The sequence below is a fragment of the Scyliorhinus canicula genome, chromosome 5, assembly GCF_902713615.1.
Source record: "Scyliorhinus canicula chromosome 5, sScyCan1.1, whole genome shotgun sequence".
Taxonomy (NCBI): domain Eukaryota; kingdom Metazoa; phylum Chordata; class Chondrichthyes; order Carcharhiniformes; family Scyliorhinidae; genus Scyliorhinus; species Scyliorhinus canicula.
Window position 1 is genome coordinate 37,915,913 of NC_052150.1, and position 14,649 is coordinate 37,930,561.

The window sequence follows — 14,649 nt, forward strand, 5'->3', positions numbered from 1 at the left end:
GCAGTCGTCTGGGAGGCCTCGAAGGCCAAGTAGTGAGGGGTGAGGTAATTTTGTTAAGGCCAGGATGGACAACGAGGAGAGGTTGGAGCGGCAGACAGGGCTTAATGGGATGAGATGTTGGAGGCAGATAGGAGTTATGCGGAGGATGGGGACCCAGCGACTGCTGGAAAAGAGGAAGGAACTACAGGCGAGCTTCGACCGACTATCCACCAGGAAGGCGGTGCGCCAACTGAGACGACGCGTAGGGGTGCAGTTTAGAATATGGAGACAAGGTATGTTAGCAGGTCAGCTCCGGAGGGAGGCAGCAGCAAGGGAAATTCTTCAGGTAAGGGATAGGGCCGAGAAGTTGGTGGTGGCTCCGGAGCTGATTAACAAGGTTTTTGAGGAATTCTACGAGATTGTGCAGGTCAGAGCCACCCGGGTAGACTGTGTGATGCTGGAATTTCTAGATGGGTTGGAGTACCCGAAGCTAGGGGAGGGAGACAGGGCCACATTAGAAGGAGCAATACTGGAGCAGGAAATAAAGACACGATTGGGAGGATGCAGTCGGGGAAGGTGGCAGGGCCGGATGGGTTTCCGGTGGAATATTATAAAACAATTTAAGGATAAGTTGGCACCCTGATGGTAGGGATGTTTGAAGAGGCGATAGGGAAGGGAGTGCTGCCGCAAACCTGGGGCAGACATCAATTTCACTGTTGCTTAAAAGGATAAGGATCCAACGTAGTGTGGGTCATATAGGCCCACATCACTTCTTAATGTGGACGCAAAGATATTGGCGAAGGTACTGGCGGGTAGGCTGGAAGGGTGCCTACCGAAGATGATAGGTGAGGATCAGACAGCGTTCGTGAAAGGGAGGCAGCTGTTTTTGAATATTAGGAGGGTTTTGAACGTCGTTTTGGCACCGCCGCAGGGAAGGAAACAGAAGTGGTAGTGGCACTGGATGCCGAGAAGGCGTTTGATCGGGTGCAATGGGGGTACCTGATGGCAGTGGTGGAGCGGTTTAGGATTGGACCAAGATTTGTGAACTGGGTAAAGTTATTATATAAGGAGCCGAAGGAGAGTGTCCGCACGAACAATATCAGTTCGAGATACTTTTCTCTCCACCGTGGGACGAGGCAGGGATGTCCTATGTCCCCCCTGCTGTTTGCGCTTGAGCCGTTGGCCATTGCATTAAGAAGTTCGGGAGCATGGAAAGGAATAGTGAGGGTGGGGGTTAGAGCATAGGGTGTCCTTGTATGCCGTGACTTGCTACTGTATGTGTCGGAGCCGAGTGCGTCGATAGGAGGTATATTGGAGTTGCTGCAGGTATTTGGGTCTTTCTCGGGGTACAAGCTGAACTGGACAAGAGTGATTATTTTGTGGTGTCTCAGCCGGGGGGTGTGGGCAGGGTGGGGGACTGCCATTCGTAGGGCAGGTACCCACTTTAGGTATTTGGTGGTGCAGGTTGCCCGGGAGTGGGGACGACTTTGCAGATACAACATCACTAGTTTGTGGGGAGAGTGAAAGCCGACTGGCGGAGGTGGGATGGTCTCCCTCTGTCACTGGCGGGTCGGGTGCAGGCGGTTTAAAATGAATGTGTTTGCCGCAATTTCTGTTTATTTTTCAATGCCTACTGATTTTCTGACAAAGTCTTTTTTTCAGGGAGATTGAGGGAAGGATTACCTCGTTTATATGGGGCGGAAGGTGGCCAGAGGAGGAAGGTGCTGCTACAGAGAGGAAGGCAGGCAGGGGGTTTGGGTCTCCCGAACCTGATGTACTACTACTGGGCGGCGAATGTGGAGACGGTGCGGAGCTGGGTCAGGGGGGTTGATTCCCAGTGGGTCAGAATGGAGGAGAGTTTGTGCAGGAGTCGGGGCTGAAGGCACTAGCAACGGCCCCGCTCCCGATAGCTCCGGGAAAATACTCAGGGAGTCCGTAGTAATAGCTTCATTGAAAATCTGGAGGCAGTTTCGCCAACATTTCGGGTTGGGGGCAGGGCCGAGGGAAATGCCGATCCGGGAGAACCACAGATTTGAGCCAGGGAGGTGGGACGGAAGCTTTCGGAAATGGGAAGAGAAGGGGCCTCCCTGAACCAGCCCCCCCCTCCCCCCCAATATAGACCCAACAGCTATGTCTAACTCATTGAAATAACACAACGTTTTGGCCTCAACTACTTTTTGTGGTAGTGAATTCCACTCTGGGTGAAAAGATTTCTTCTCACCTCAGTGGTTAGCACTGCTACCTCACTGCTCCAGGGACACACATTCCATTCCTGCCTCAGGTGACTGTGGAGTTTGCTCTTTCTCCCCATGTCTGCGTGGTTTCCTCCGGTTTCATCCCACAATCCAAAGAGGAAGAGGAGGGGCACTAATCACGTTCTTATGTTTTGGTCCTGTCCAAAACTTGGGGAGTAGTGGAAGGAGGTGTTTAGGGTAATTTCCAAGGTGGTGCATGTGAAGCTGGACCCGGGTACCCAGGAGGCCATATTCGGGGTGTCGGACCAGCCAGGGTTGGAAACGGGTGCTGAGGCAGATATCATAGCCTTCGCCTCATTGATCGCCCGAAGGCGGATCCTGCTGGGATGGAGAGCAGCCTCTCCACCCTGTGACCTGGCGTGGCGAGGGGACCTGTTGGAATACTTGACCCTTGAGAGGGTTAAGTTCGGACTGAGGGGAAGCTCGGAGGGTTCTACAAGTCATGGGCACTATTTATTATGCACTTTCACAAACTGGATAACATCGAACATTAGTTGGGTGAGGAGGGGGGCTATGTATGTTAAAGATGGCTATGGGTAATCCCGGATTCCTTTTTTTGTTTGTCATTTGTTTATGTTAGCATGCAGGCTGATGTCTGGGCATGGTGGGAGGATGGGTTTGTTGTTACTGTTATGAGGTTTGAGATATTTGTTGTTGGTTATTGATTGTTGTTGGGTGTAAATTCGGGAAAAGGGAAAGGGTAAATAGTAAGAAACTGTTGCCTCTCAGGAGTACATCAAGAACTCAAGGGCAGATTCAAAATAATGGAAAAAAGGAGAAGTAATGTGAGGAAAATAAATTTCACCCAGAGGACGGTTGGAGTCCAGAACAAACTTTGTGAAAGGATGGTCGAGGTTTGCTATCTGAAAAGAAAGAATGTGCAAGTTTACAGGGGTATGGCAGGGGAGTGGGATTAGGTAGAATGCTCTTTCAGTGAACCAGTGCAGACCCGAAAGGCCAAATGGCCTCCTTCTGCACTGCAAAGATTCTGCAATTCTGCTGCAAGTTTAAGATGTCTAGGATATCTGACCTCAAATGTTTTTAGTTCATAGTGATTTTGGGAAATAGCTGGTACATCGATCAACAGGAAGACTAGCATTTATAGAGCAAATTCCAGGACAACAGAAAATCAGAAAACTCTTACTTTTTCAACCTAATAATTTTGCCCTGATGCTGCATCACATCAGGGTTGCCACCAAAGTTCAGTAAAATGTAATGATAGGGAACTAATGGTGGTTGCTAAGGGACAGAGACTGGGGACCTAATGATGGTCGGTAAGGAACAGATAAAATGGATCTGAAGGAAAGAAGCTTAAGAGACCCCGAACCATCATGCATTCCTCCCCATTTGTTTTCCCCACCATCAGCATTCCCAGAGATACTCGATTATCATTCCTTTTTTTTTTATAAATGTTTTTATTCAGTTTTCATATTTTATATTGAACAAATTACAAATTGTTAGGAGAGAAAAAGAACAAAAAAAAACAACAAACAAACACGCAAAAATTAACATACATATTTACAGGTAAGCATCTTCGTAGTAGTAACTGCGCCCCCCCCCCCCCCCCCCCCCCCCCCCCCCCCCCCCTCAACATGTTCATTTAGTTTGGTTTTGGGCCTTAGCTAGCCATCGAACCCCCGTACCGAACCTATAGCCCCCCCCCCCCCCCTCCCGCTACCTTCCCCCGACTATTCTTCCTCTTGTACATTGGCCACAAATAGGTCCCGGAACAGTTGCATGAATGGCTCCCACGTTCTGTGGAAGCCGTCGTCCGACCCTCGGATGGCAAATTTGATTTTCTCCATTTGGAGAGATTCCGAGAGGTCGGACAGCCAGTCCGCAGCTCTGGGCGGTGCTGCTGACCGCCAGCCAAACAGGATTCTACGGCGGGCGATCAGGGAGGCAAAGGCAAGGGCGTCCGCCCTCCTCCCCAGGAATAGATCTGGCTGTTCTGAAACCCCGAAGACCGCCACTATCGGGCATGGCTCCACCCTCACTCCCACCACTTTGGAGCGATTATCATTCCTAAAAAGACAGACAATCTGGAACCCCAATTTTAAGTGACGTTCAAACCAATTTTCAACTAACAAAACTCAAAATTAAGTTTTAACCTGGAGGTGAATCACATTTAAACCATATTGAGTTATCTTCCATCCTCATAGAAATGCATCAAATGTAATGTTTTAAATGTAAAACAGCAACTCTTAACAAATACTCATGTTGGGAAGTATATACAATGAAATGAAAATCACTTGTCACAAGTAGGCTTCAAATGAAGTTATTGTGAAAAACCCCTAGTCACCACATTCCGGCACCTGTTCGGGGAGGCTTGTACAGGAATTGAACCCGCACTGCTGGCCTTGGTCTGCTTTACAAGCCAGCTATTTAACCCACTGTGCTAAACCAGCCCCATAGCATTTCTGTGAAGTCCAGTCTCATTGATATTTGAAATTTTTCAACTGTACAATTTGGCACGTCACTTTTCACTGCTTCAGAAGGAAAGCGAACAATCGGCTGCATTTTCAGATTTGAATTTCTCAAAACACATACCAGACTTTTCAGCCAACACTACACAGAATATTTCTGTTGAAACAGCTGGATCTCATTCCTCAAGAATGTAGTTTGGCATGTGACTCAGCATTCAAATCCTATAGGTTAACTGACATTCTCTAACATTAATTCAAACTGGGCGAGGCGATATTCAAGATTTGAAATCTTACATTTGCTGCAGTGTTTTTCAATCTCTTTTAAATGTATGTTGGTCTTTAGATGCAATTCACAACTATATATTTCATTAAAAACACTATTACACAAAATAGAAAAAGTCTTGCTTCATCAAAAAAGTTAAAGCAGAAATAGGAAAGTGAGAACTTTTAATAAAAAGTATAACATTAACATGAGCCAACATACAACTAAACCATAAGGACTGCAAGCTTGAGTCCTGACTGCTGCCAGTCGCAGTTAGTTTGGCAGTACAACACTTGGCTCAATGTTATTTAGCTTGTAAGAAACATTAAACCCAGCAAATGTTCCCTCTCCTCCCTGCCATTTACTGACCTTTACTAGAAAGTACATGAATGCTATGAAGACAGATCAGCTTCAGCTAGTATTCATTCAAGTAAATAGCCCATCTAAGCCAACAGAGGAAAATTTACTCGAACAGAATGCAATCAGCATCCATTGAACCTTAAGTACCTTCAGACCAGAGAAGAATAGAATTTTAACAGCGGCAGTCAAAACATTACTAGATATGTGAAAATAAAATTAAACCTATTCAATAGCTTTCCATAAAGCTTTTGCTTTTCCCATAAAAAGAATACTAGCAACGATCTGGTCTGAGACAAAGGCAAAGCTACAGTACTATATTCACAGAAGCCCCAGTCACAAGAGTTTCTCAAAGCTTATCTACCATCAGAAAGTATATCTGTCCTCTGCATCTGGACTATCGGGAAACAGCAAATTTGCAGTGTTGGCCAAAAGCTGGGTCAGAGGAAACAGCAAGGGTGGAAATGAAAGGAAACACAGGCATGTTTTTAGACTGCTTATTTAGTCAGGTCTTATCTGAAGTGAAACAGAAAACAGAGCCAGAATTTTCTTGGTCATTGGAGCCAATGTAGGAGAAATGTATGGATCATAGGCAGGCAGGTGGAAAAAAGTAATAATGATCCATCTGTAGGAGTTGAAGATGCATAAAATTGCAGGACAAGTTTTACTATTTTTTGCCTCAGAAGTACAGACTAAATTATTCATTTTTATACATTGTGCTTATAGACAGAAGCATAAACTATTTAGCTCAACTCTATGACCAGGAATTTAGTATGGCAAATATGTAAAATGCCCATTTATTTGCTTGGAAAAAAGCATAGCAATTATAAACTTTTGTCTCTCATAAATTAGGTTGCACCTATGGATAGTATTTTGAGCTTTTTAACGATGAGGCATATCTGGTGAGAGTACATTGGAGTAAAACATATGGATGATTTTTCTTTATCAACCATTGGTACTAACAAACAAACAAAAACAAAACTAATGAGAAAAATGCTGTTCGCTTAAAATTGAATTGACCTGTCAGGGGCAGCACGGTAGCACAGTTGCTTCACAGCTCCAGGGACCCAGGTTCGATTCCCGACTTGGGTCATTGTCTGTGCAGAGTCTGCACGTTCTCCCAGTGTCTGCGTGGGTTTCCTCCCACAGTCCAAAGATGTGCACGTTAGGTGGATTGGCCATGATAAATTGCCCCTTCGTGTCCAAAAAGGTTAGGTGGGGTTACGGGGATAGGGTGGAGGTGTGGGTTTAAGTAGGGTGCTCTTTCCAAGAGTCGGTGCAGACTCAATGGGCCGAACGGCCTCCTTCTGCACTGTAAATTCTATGATCTCATGTGACAACTTGGTTTTGCTTTACCTTTATACCACATATGGTATATGGTTTGACAATTAAGTTGAAACAGAACATTTACTCTTTACAAAATGCCCTATGTGCAACAATGAAAATATAGCAGCTGTTGCATACTCCTAAGTCATAAATAAATCAACAAAGTCCCATTGCAATATTTCACAATGACAAGCACACTTTATGTCCATTCTTAGAAGCTGACTTTTAAGTAGAAATTACAAGTGAGAAGCTCAGCATATTTCTAGGCGTTTATGGAAAACATTACAAAAGTAATCATTCAAACGGACTAACACAACAGACTGGACCCAACTGTGATACACTCAACAATCTCCAGTTTTGGACCCTTTTACTAACATACGAGTTGTAATCTTACTTCAGCACCACAGCTTGGTCCACAGCAAACAAGCTTTTGACATTTGGCTTTATATTAGAAATGCAGATTTTATTGAAATGTACAGCAGACCAAATTTGAAAGAGTTGAAGAAGCAATAGCATTTAAGTGGTTAACACTGCTTCTTTACAGTGCCAGTGACCCGGGTTCAATTCAGGCCTTGGATGACTGTGTGGAGTTGCACTTTCCCCCCCCCCCCCCCGTGTCTGTGAGTTTCCTCAGAGTGCTCCGGTTTCCTCCCACAATTGCAAAGGTTAGGTGAATTTTCCATGCTAAATTGTCCCTTAGTGTCCAAAGATGTGTAGATTAGGTGGAGTTTTAGGAAAACAAGGTTGGAGCGGGGGAGTGGGCCTCGGTAGGGTGCTCTTTCAGAGGGTCAGGGCAGACTTGATGGGCTGAATGGCCTCCTTCCACACTGCAGGAATTCTACAATTGCCAACCACTGCACAAAGAGCAATCAATGTAGAGTGAATAAAAAGAAACAAAACACTAACTGAAAATATCATTTTGAAAATGCAAGCAGCAAAATGGCTTGTGTAACTTTCCATATTGTTTGATCAATAATCTGGAACAACACAGCCAGCACCAACACTGAACACCAGTTTATTTTCCAAATCCATGAAGTGTTTGTGTATCCTTTTAGAATATCTGTATTTTATTTGTCGTTGTTCTGGTGCAAGCTACATGTCAAGCAGTAAATTAACAAATCTGTTGTACTCAGAATAACAGTCAAATAAACCATTGATGTTCAAACTGGTTCTGCATTCCTACTGTAAGAGTAATTCAGTGAGTCAGTCAGTCAAATATGGTAATGCAAAAGGACTCACCAATGTCTTTTCATGTTACACCTTTAGGACAAGTTCCCAGTTTTGTGGCAGATGCAAAACATTGCCAAAATTTCAGTTTGAGCCCAAGTGTGAAACAAATTGTGATCTAACTAACATGCCATGTCCATTTAAGGAAATTATGACCATCTCACATGTTGCTGCAGACTATACAGCATATTATTAATTGGTCATTTGCCAAGTCAGAATTTAGAAAATTTTCTCCCCAAATCAAGTGATGTATGCTTTATGAAGTCTGAAACAAATGATACTTTGTATTACAGAATCGAAAGTTGCTTTCACACCCTAATTATAAAACACAGCACATTCCAGGAGGTAATTCATTCTTAATAATCCTATCTTAACGGACCCAGAGTTTTCCCCCTTATCAAATTATACAGATTTAGTAGTCGAACTGAGGTAGAAAGCACTCCAGACACACATGAAGTCAAAGAGCATTTCAGATAGTGAAGGAACAGAAAAAATACAGATGCAAAAAATGTGAACGAGTACAGAAAATGATAGAAATTGGTGGGTCAGTCAGTATCTGCAATATATTTTTTAAAAATCAGGATGCATTTGGGGGAGGGGTGTTGAGTTGGGATGACAAATACACCCGAAACGTCAAAAATCGGCGATTTCAGATTACAGGCATTGGAAAACTCTCTGCTCCTTGGGGTAATGTTGCTGCATTGCCAAGCAAACCCTACTACACCCCACATCTCTCAATACTGAATGGGTGGTGGAGACACACTGCCTGGCCCATCATTCTGGATAAGGCGGGGTAGGGAATGGGTGGTGGAGACAAACTGCCTGGCCCATCATTCTGGACAAGGGGGTCAGGGGACAGGCGAAAGTTGAAGCAAAATCCACTCGAAAATACTCTGCACTTAGCACAACAGGATAGCCATATCTCACCAACCCGGGCTACTGCTTCAGGGCGAGCAGAGGGGAAGCTGTTCGACTAAAGAGTACTAATTTCTTTCTTTGAAAAGAATGGTACCCTGCACGATTTCGGGGGCACTAAATTCCGTCAATTTCTCCCACAAACGCAACTTGCATTATAAAACAAGAGCTGCTTAAATTTGTGAACGTAGAGCTGGGGAGATTGGGGGGGGGGGGGGGGGGGGGGTCTTCTGGTATGAACCGGGAGTCTCAGCCAAAGTCAGTTTACGCACTCCTGGCTTGGTCTCTCTCTCATTTATACTGGCAGAAGTCGGCCCGCAATCACCCGCCGCCAACCTCCAGACACACGATTCCTTACCTCCGTGAACGGATCCATGGTATCTGAACGTCGCTGAAGACTCCTCCGCCGCCACCGGCCGCGAGCTGCGCCAAACTATTCAAAATTTCAAATTCGGCGCCGCAAACGGTAGAGGCTGAGATCGCGAGACTATGGGAAACGGAATGGGGGCGGGAGACACCGCTCACTGGCCAGGTCGCTTGATGGACAACAATGCCGACCAATTGACAGCGGAAGACGTCACGGCGTGCCTTTTCTGATAGGCGGGCTAACCAACCAATCACAAGCCAGGACTAGATGTTGTCGCCAAGCCGGGTTTGGATTGGCAAAAAACGAAATACTTGGGATGCAGCAAATAAAACAGAGAACGCTGGAAAAGCTCAGCAGGTCTGGCAGTATCTGTAAGGAGAGACAAACAGTTAATGTTTCCAGACCACATGACTTCTTCAGAACTAAAGAGAGGGAAATGTGTTGGATTATAAACAGTAAAGGAAGGGGAGGGCAGCACGGTGGGGCAGTGGGTTAGCACGGCTGCCTCAAGGTGCCGAGGTCCCAGGTCCGTTCCCGGTTCTGGGTCACTGTCCGTGTGGAGTTTGCACATTCTCCCCGTGTTTGCGTGGGTTTCGCCCCCACAACCCAAAGATGTGTAAACTAGGTGGATTGGCCATACTAAATTGCCCCTTAATTGGAAAAATGAATTGGGTACTCTAAATTAAAATAAAAGAAGGGGTGGGGAGAACTGGAACAGAGGAAGGTCAGCGATGAGGAGGTGCTAGAAGAGATTGCAGCAAAGGTGCAGCAAAACTGAAGAATGGGGAGGGGGAGGGGGAGGGGGAGTTGCATAGGAACAAAATATGTTTGGGAGATTTAAAAAGGGTTCAAGATACATAGAAAATAGAAGCAAGAGGAGGCCATTCAGCTCTTCGAGCCTGCTCCGGCATTCATTATGAACGTTGCTGATCATCAAGTTCATTACCCTGAGCCAGTCTCCCCCCCCCCCCCCCCCCAATATAGCCCCAACAGCTATGTCTAACTCATTGAAATTACACAATGTTTTGGCCTCAACTACTTGTTGTGGTAGTGAATTCCACTCTGGGTGAAAAGATTTCTTCTCACCTCAGTGGTTAGCACTGCTACCTCACTGCTCCAGGGACACACATTCCATTCCTGCCTCAGGTGACTGTGGAGTTTGCTCTTTCTCCCCATGTCTGCGTGGTTTCCTCCGGTTTCATCCCACAATCCAAAAATGTGCAGATTAGGTGGATTGGCCATGCTAAATTGTCCCGTAGTGTCCAAAAGGTTAGGTGCGGTGGTGGGCATTTGGGCTTAAGTAAGGTGCTCTTTGCAAGGGCCGATGTACCGAATGGCCTTCTTCTGCATTGCCGGGATTACTATTACCCTTATCCTCAAACTATGACCCCCTAGTTCTGGACTCCCCCATTGTCGGGAACATTATTTGTGAATCTACTCCGTCTAATCCTGTTATAAGTTTCTATGAAATCCCCTCTCACTCTTCTAAACTCCAAAGAATATAATCCTAACCGATTTAGTCTCTCCTCATATGATAGTCCTGCCATTCCAGGAATCAGCCTGGTAAATCTTCGCTGCACTCCCTGTATTGCAAGAATATAGTTCCTCAGATAAGGACACCAAAACTGCACACAGTACTCCAGGTGTGGCTTCACTAATGCCCTATACAATTGCAGTAAAACATTCCTGTTCCAAAACTCAAATCCTCTCGCTATTAAGGCTAACATACCATTGCCGCCTTTACTGCCTGCTGTACGTGCGCGCTTACTTTCAGTGACTGATGCACGAGGGCACCAAGATGTCGCTGAGTATCCACCTCTCTCAATTTACCCCCATTCAAATAATAGTCTGCCTGCCTATTTTTGCTACAAAAGCAAATAACCACCTTTATCCACATGAAGATCATAGTGGTTAGCATTGTTGCTTCACAGTGCCAGGGTCCCAGGTTCGATTCCTGGCTTGGGTCACTGTGCGGAGTCTGCACGTTCTCCCTGTGTCTGCGTGGGTTTCCTCCAGGTTCTACGGTTTCCTCCCACAAGTCTCGAAAGACGTGCTGTTAGGTGAATTGGACGTTCTGAATTCTCTCTCTGTGTACCCGAACAGGCGAATGTGGCGACTAGGGGCTTTTCACAGTAACTTCATTGCAGTGTTAATGTAAGCCTACTTGTGACAATAAAGATTATTATTATTGTACTGCATCTGGCATGAATATGGCCTCTCACTCAGCCTGTCCAAATCCTGCTGAAGCATCTCTGCATCCTCCTCGCAGCTCACCCAACTTTGTATCATCTGGAAATTTGGAGATACTTGGAAAAAGACCCATTTATTAAAAATTTTTGCTTCCTGTCTGCTTTCTATTGATCTCAAGACACTCCCACAGTCCCATTTTCTTTAACTTTACATAGTAATCTGCTACGTGAAACCTTGTCGGAAGCCTTCTGAAAGTCTAAACAAACCACATTCACCGGTTCTCCCTGATCAACTCACCCAGTTACATCTACAAAAATTCCAGCAAACATGACAAGCATATTTCCCTTTTGTAAATCCATGCTGATGTTGTGTGATTATACTACTGCTTTCCAAATGCTGTGCTATGAAACCCTTGATAATGGACTCTAGCAACTTCCCTACGACCAACGTTAGGTTCTCTGGTCTACAATTCTATGTTTTCTTTTTTTAAATGTATTTTATTCCAAAAGTATATGAAAAGTTACAACACATAAACGTTCGGAAACAAACTTCCCTATTATACAGTTTGTACAAATTTTTCCCATTTTTCATCCCCCCCCCCCCCCCCCCCCCCCCCACCTCACCTCCCCCTGCAACAAACAACTCCTCAAACACAATCACAAACATCCCCCACTTTGCCTCGAACCCCTCCGCTGAACTCCTTAACTCGTATTTAATCTTTTCCAGCCGAAGAGAGTCATATGAATCACTCGGCCAGACCACTACCCCGGTGGCATTGCTGACCACCACTCCAATAAATTTGTCACCAGGCGATCAGAGAAGCCTTTGGCCTTCCTCCTCTCCATCAGCTCCGGCTTCTCCGATGGCCCACATATTGCCACCAAAGGGTCCGGCTCAACCTACTCCCCTACTGTCCTTGCTAGCGCCGCAAGCATTCCTCAACAGAATCTCTCCAACTTTTCGCAGCCCCAGAACATATGTGTGTGATTCGCTGGTCCCCACCCATATTTCTCACATTCATCTGCCACCCCCTGAAAGAACCCACTCATTCTTGCCTACGTCATATCTACCCTGTGTATGACCTTGAACTGTATCAGGCTCATCCTTGCGCATGAGGAGGTCGCATTTACCCTTTGTAGCGCCTCCTCTTCCACAATCCTGCCCTCCCCTTCCACATCTGGAAGCAGCAGTCACTCTAACAGGGTGTACCTCGGCACCTGGGGAACTCTTTCCAGACCTTCTGCACAAAATCCCTTACCTGCAGATACCTAACTCACTTCCTGTCGGGTGCTCTACCATCTCCTTCAATTCATCTATACTGGCAAACCCTTCTTCCAGATACAAATCCCTCACCTTAACAAGCCCCACTTCTCTCCATTTCCTATACGTGCCATCTATCCCACACGTACACAAAACCGTGGTTTTCACACACCGACATCCCTTCTATCCTAAAATGCCTCCTCAGCTGCTTCCATATCTTCACTGTGGACTGCACCATTGGGCTCCCTAAGTATTTGCTCAGTGTCATTGTCAACGCCGCCATCTCCATACCCCTTAAGCTAGACCACCTACACGATTCCTCCTCTATCCTAACCCACTCTATCCCCTCTCCTTCCCACCATCGCCTCACCTTCTCCATGTTTGCTGGCCAATAGTAATGCAGCAGGTTCGGCAATGCCAACCCTCCCTGCTGCCTCTGTAACAGAATCCTCTTAATCCTTGGCACCTTCCCTGCCATACAAAGTCCAAAATAATTGTGTTCAGTTTTTGAAAGAAGGCCTTCGGTATAAAGATCGGGAGTGTCTGGAATATGAACAGGAACCTCGGCAGAATGTTCATCTTCACCACTTGGACCCTCCCTGTTAAAGTGCAGCCTTTCCCAGCTCTTGAGATCCTCCCTGGCCCCTCCACCAGTTTTGTTAAATTCCATTTGTGAAGCATCGCCCATTTCCTCGCAACCTGAATCCCCAGGAATCTAAACCTGTCTCTGGCCACCTGACATGACATCCCCCCCTAAATTGGCTTGCCTACCCAACTCACTCATCGGGAACACTTCACTTTTCCCTACATTTAACTTTTATGGAGGCATAAGCCCCCAGTAAGGCTGATAATGTGGAGCGTGCAAGGGCTCAATGGACCGGTCAAAAGACCTCGGGTCTTTGCACACCTTAGGAGCTAGAAAGCAAAGATGGTCTTTCTGCAGGAGACGCATCTCTGCGTGAAGGACCAGGTTAGGCTAAGGAAGGGGTGGGTGGGTCAGGTTTTCCACTCGGGGTTGATTCAAAGTCGCGGGGTGTGGCGAATTTGATGAGTAAGAAAATGGGGTTTGTGAGCACGAAGGAAGTGAGGGATCCGGGTGGGAACCCCAAACTTCCCCAACAAACCCATGATCCTCTCCATGCTCTCCAACGGGTCCGAAACATACAGTAGTAGGTTGTCAGCAGAGAGCGACACCCGATACTCCCCAGTCCATATATTCAATATTTCCCTGAACGTGGCCTGCCTTCGCAGCTGATGCGCCGACATTCGACTCGCCTTCTCTCTGTATTCGTACTGCACCCCTACACTGCTGTCCTACCACCCTCCTGTTGTCAGCCTATAAAATTGCCCCTGTAATTTTTTTTCTCCTCGCCAATCTGTCCGTGATGGGCACCCTCGAGTACTCCCTATCTACCTCCACTATCTCGTTCATGGTGCTATGTCTTTTCGTCCGACGTCATTTCGTCCAACGACACTTCGTCCACGTCTTTTGGTCCAACGTCTTTTTGTCCGCCCGTCTTTTGGTCCAACGTCTTTTTGTCCGATGATTTTTTTCGTCAAAGACTTTTTGTGACTTGTTATGTTTTTTTGTCGGATGATTTTTTTTGTGAAAGACTTTTTGTAACTTGACTTTTTGTAACTTGCTTAGTAGCACTCCACTCCACTTTAACTTTTGTAAATATAAATCTTCTCTAATGCACATAGCAAGGTATAATATACAATAAAGGATCTTTATTACCGGTCTCTTTCCTTTAACGAGCCTCATTAAAGGATAGTTATTATTGTTCTCTTCCCTTTAACGAGCCTCGTTAAAGGATAGATATTATCGGTCTCTTTCCTAATCCCGAATTCGCCCATCCCGAAATGGCAAAGTTCATTGTGTCAACGAAGAGTAAACGGAAGGTGGCTGATGGAAAGATGGCTTATGAAGATTTGATAGACGATGAAGAAATACCTGCTGAATTCATTGTTTACTTCGACTTGACTTACATAGGCATTGTGAGAGGACGTGGTGCCAGACGAAGGAGAGAAACACCTACATTCCCGACAGCTGTATGGAATGTTAATCAGCGTGTTCTACAAGAT

The 14,649-nt window shown here is 45.8% G+C and overlaps 1 protein-coding gene across 2 annotated transcripts in view; it reads right to left on the reverse strand.

Moving 5' to 3' along the window:
• The window catches only part of anln (anillin, actin binding protein), a 156,550-nt gene extending 147,280 nt beyond the window's left edge, over positions 1–9,270 (reverse strand). The window contains exon 1 of one of the 2 annotated variants that reach the window (XM_038796920.1): positions 9,106–9,270. In XM_038796920.1, coding sequence (XP_038652848.1) covers positions 9,106–9,123 — 18 coding nt within the window. In that variant the 5' untranslated portion in view covers positions 9,124–9,270. The remainder of the gene's footprint in view (positions 1–9,105) is intronic. The other variant, XM_038796921.1, reaches the window with a different exon arrangement.
• Positions 9,271–14,649: the final 5,379 nt, after the last annotated feature.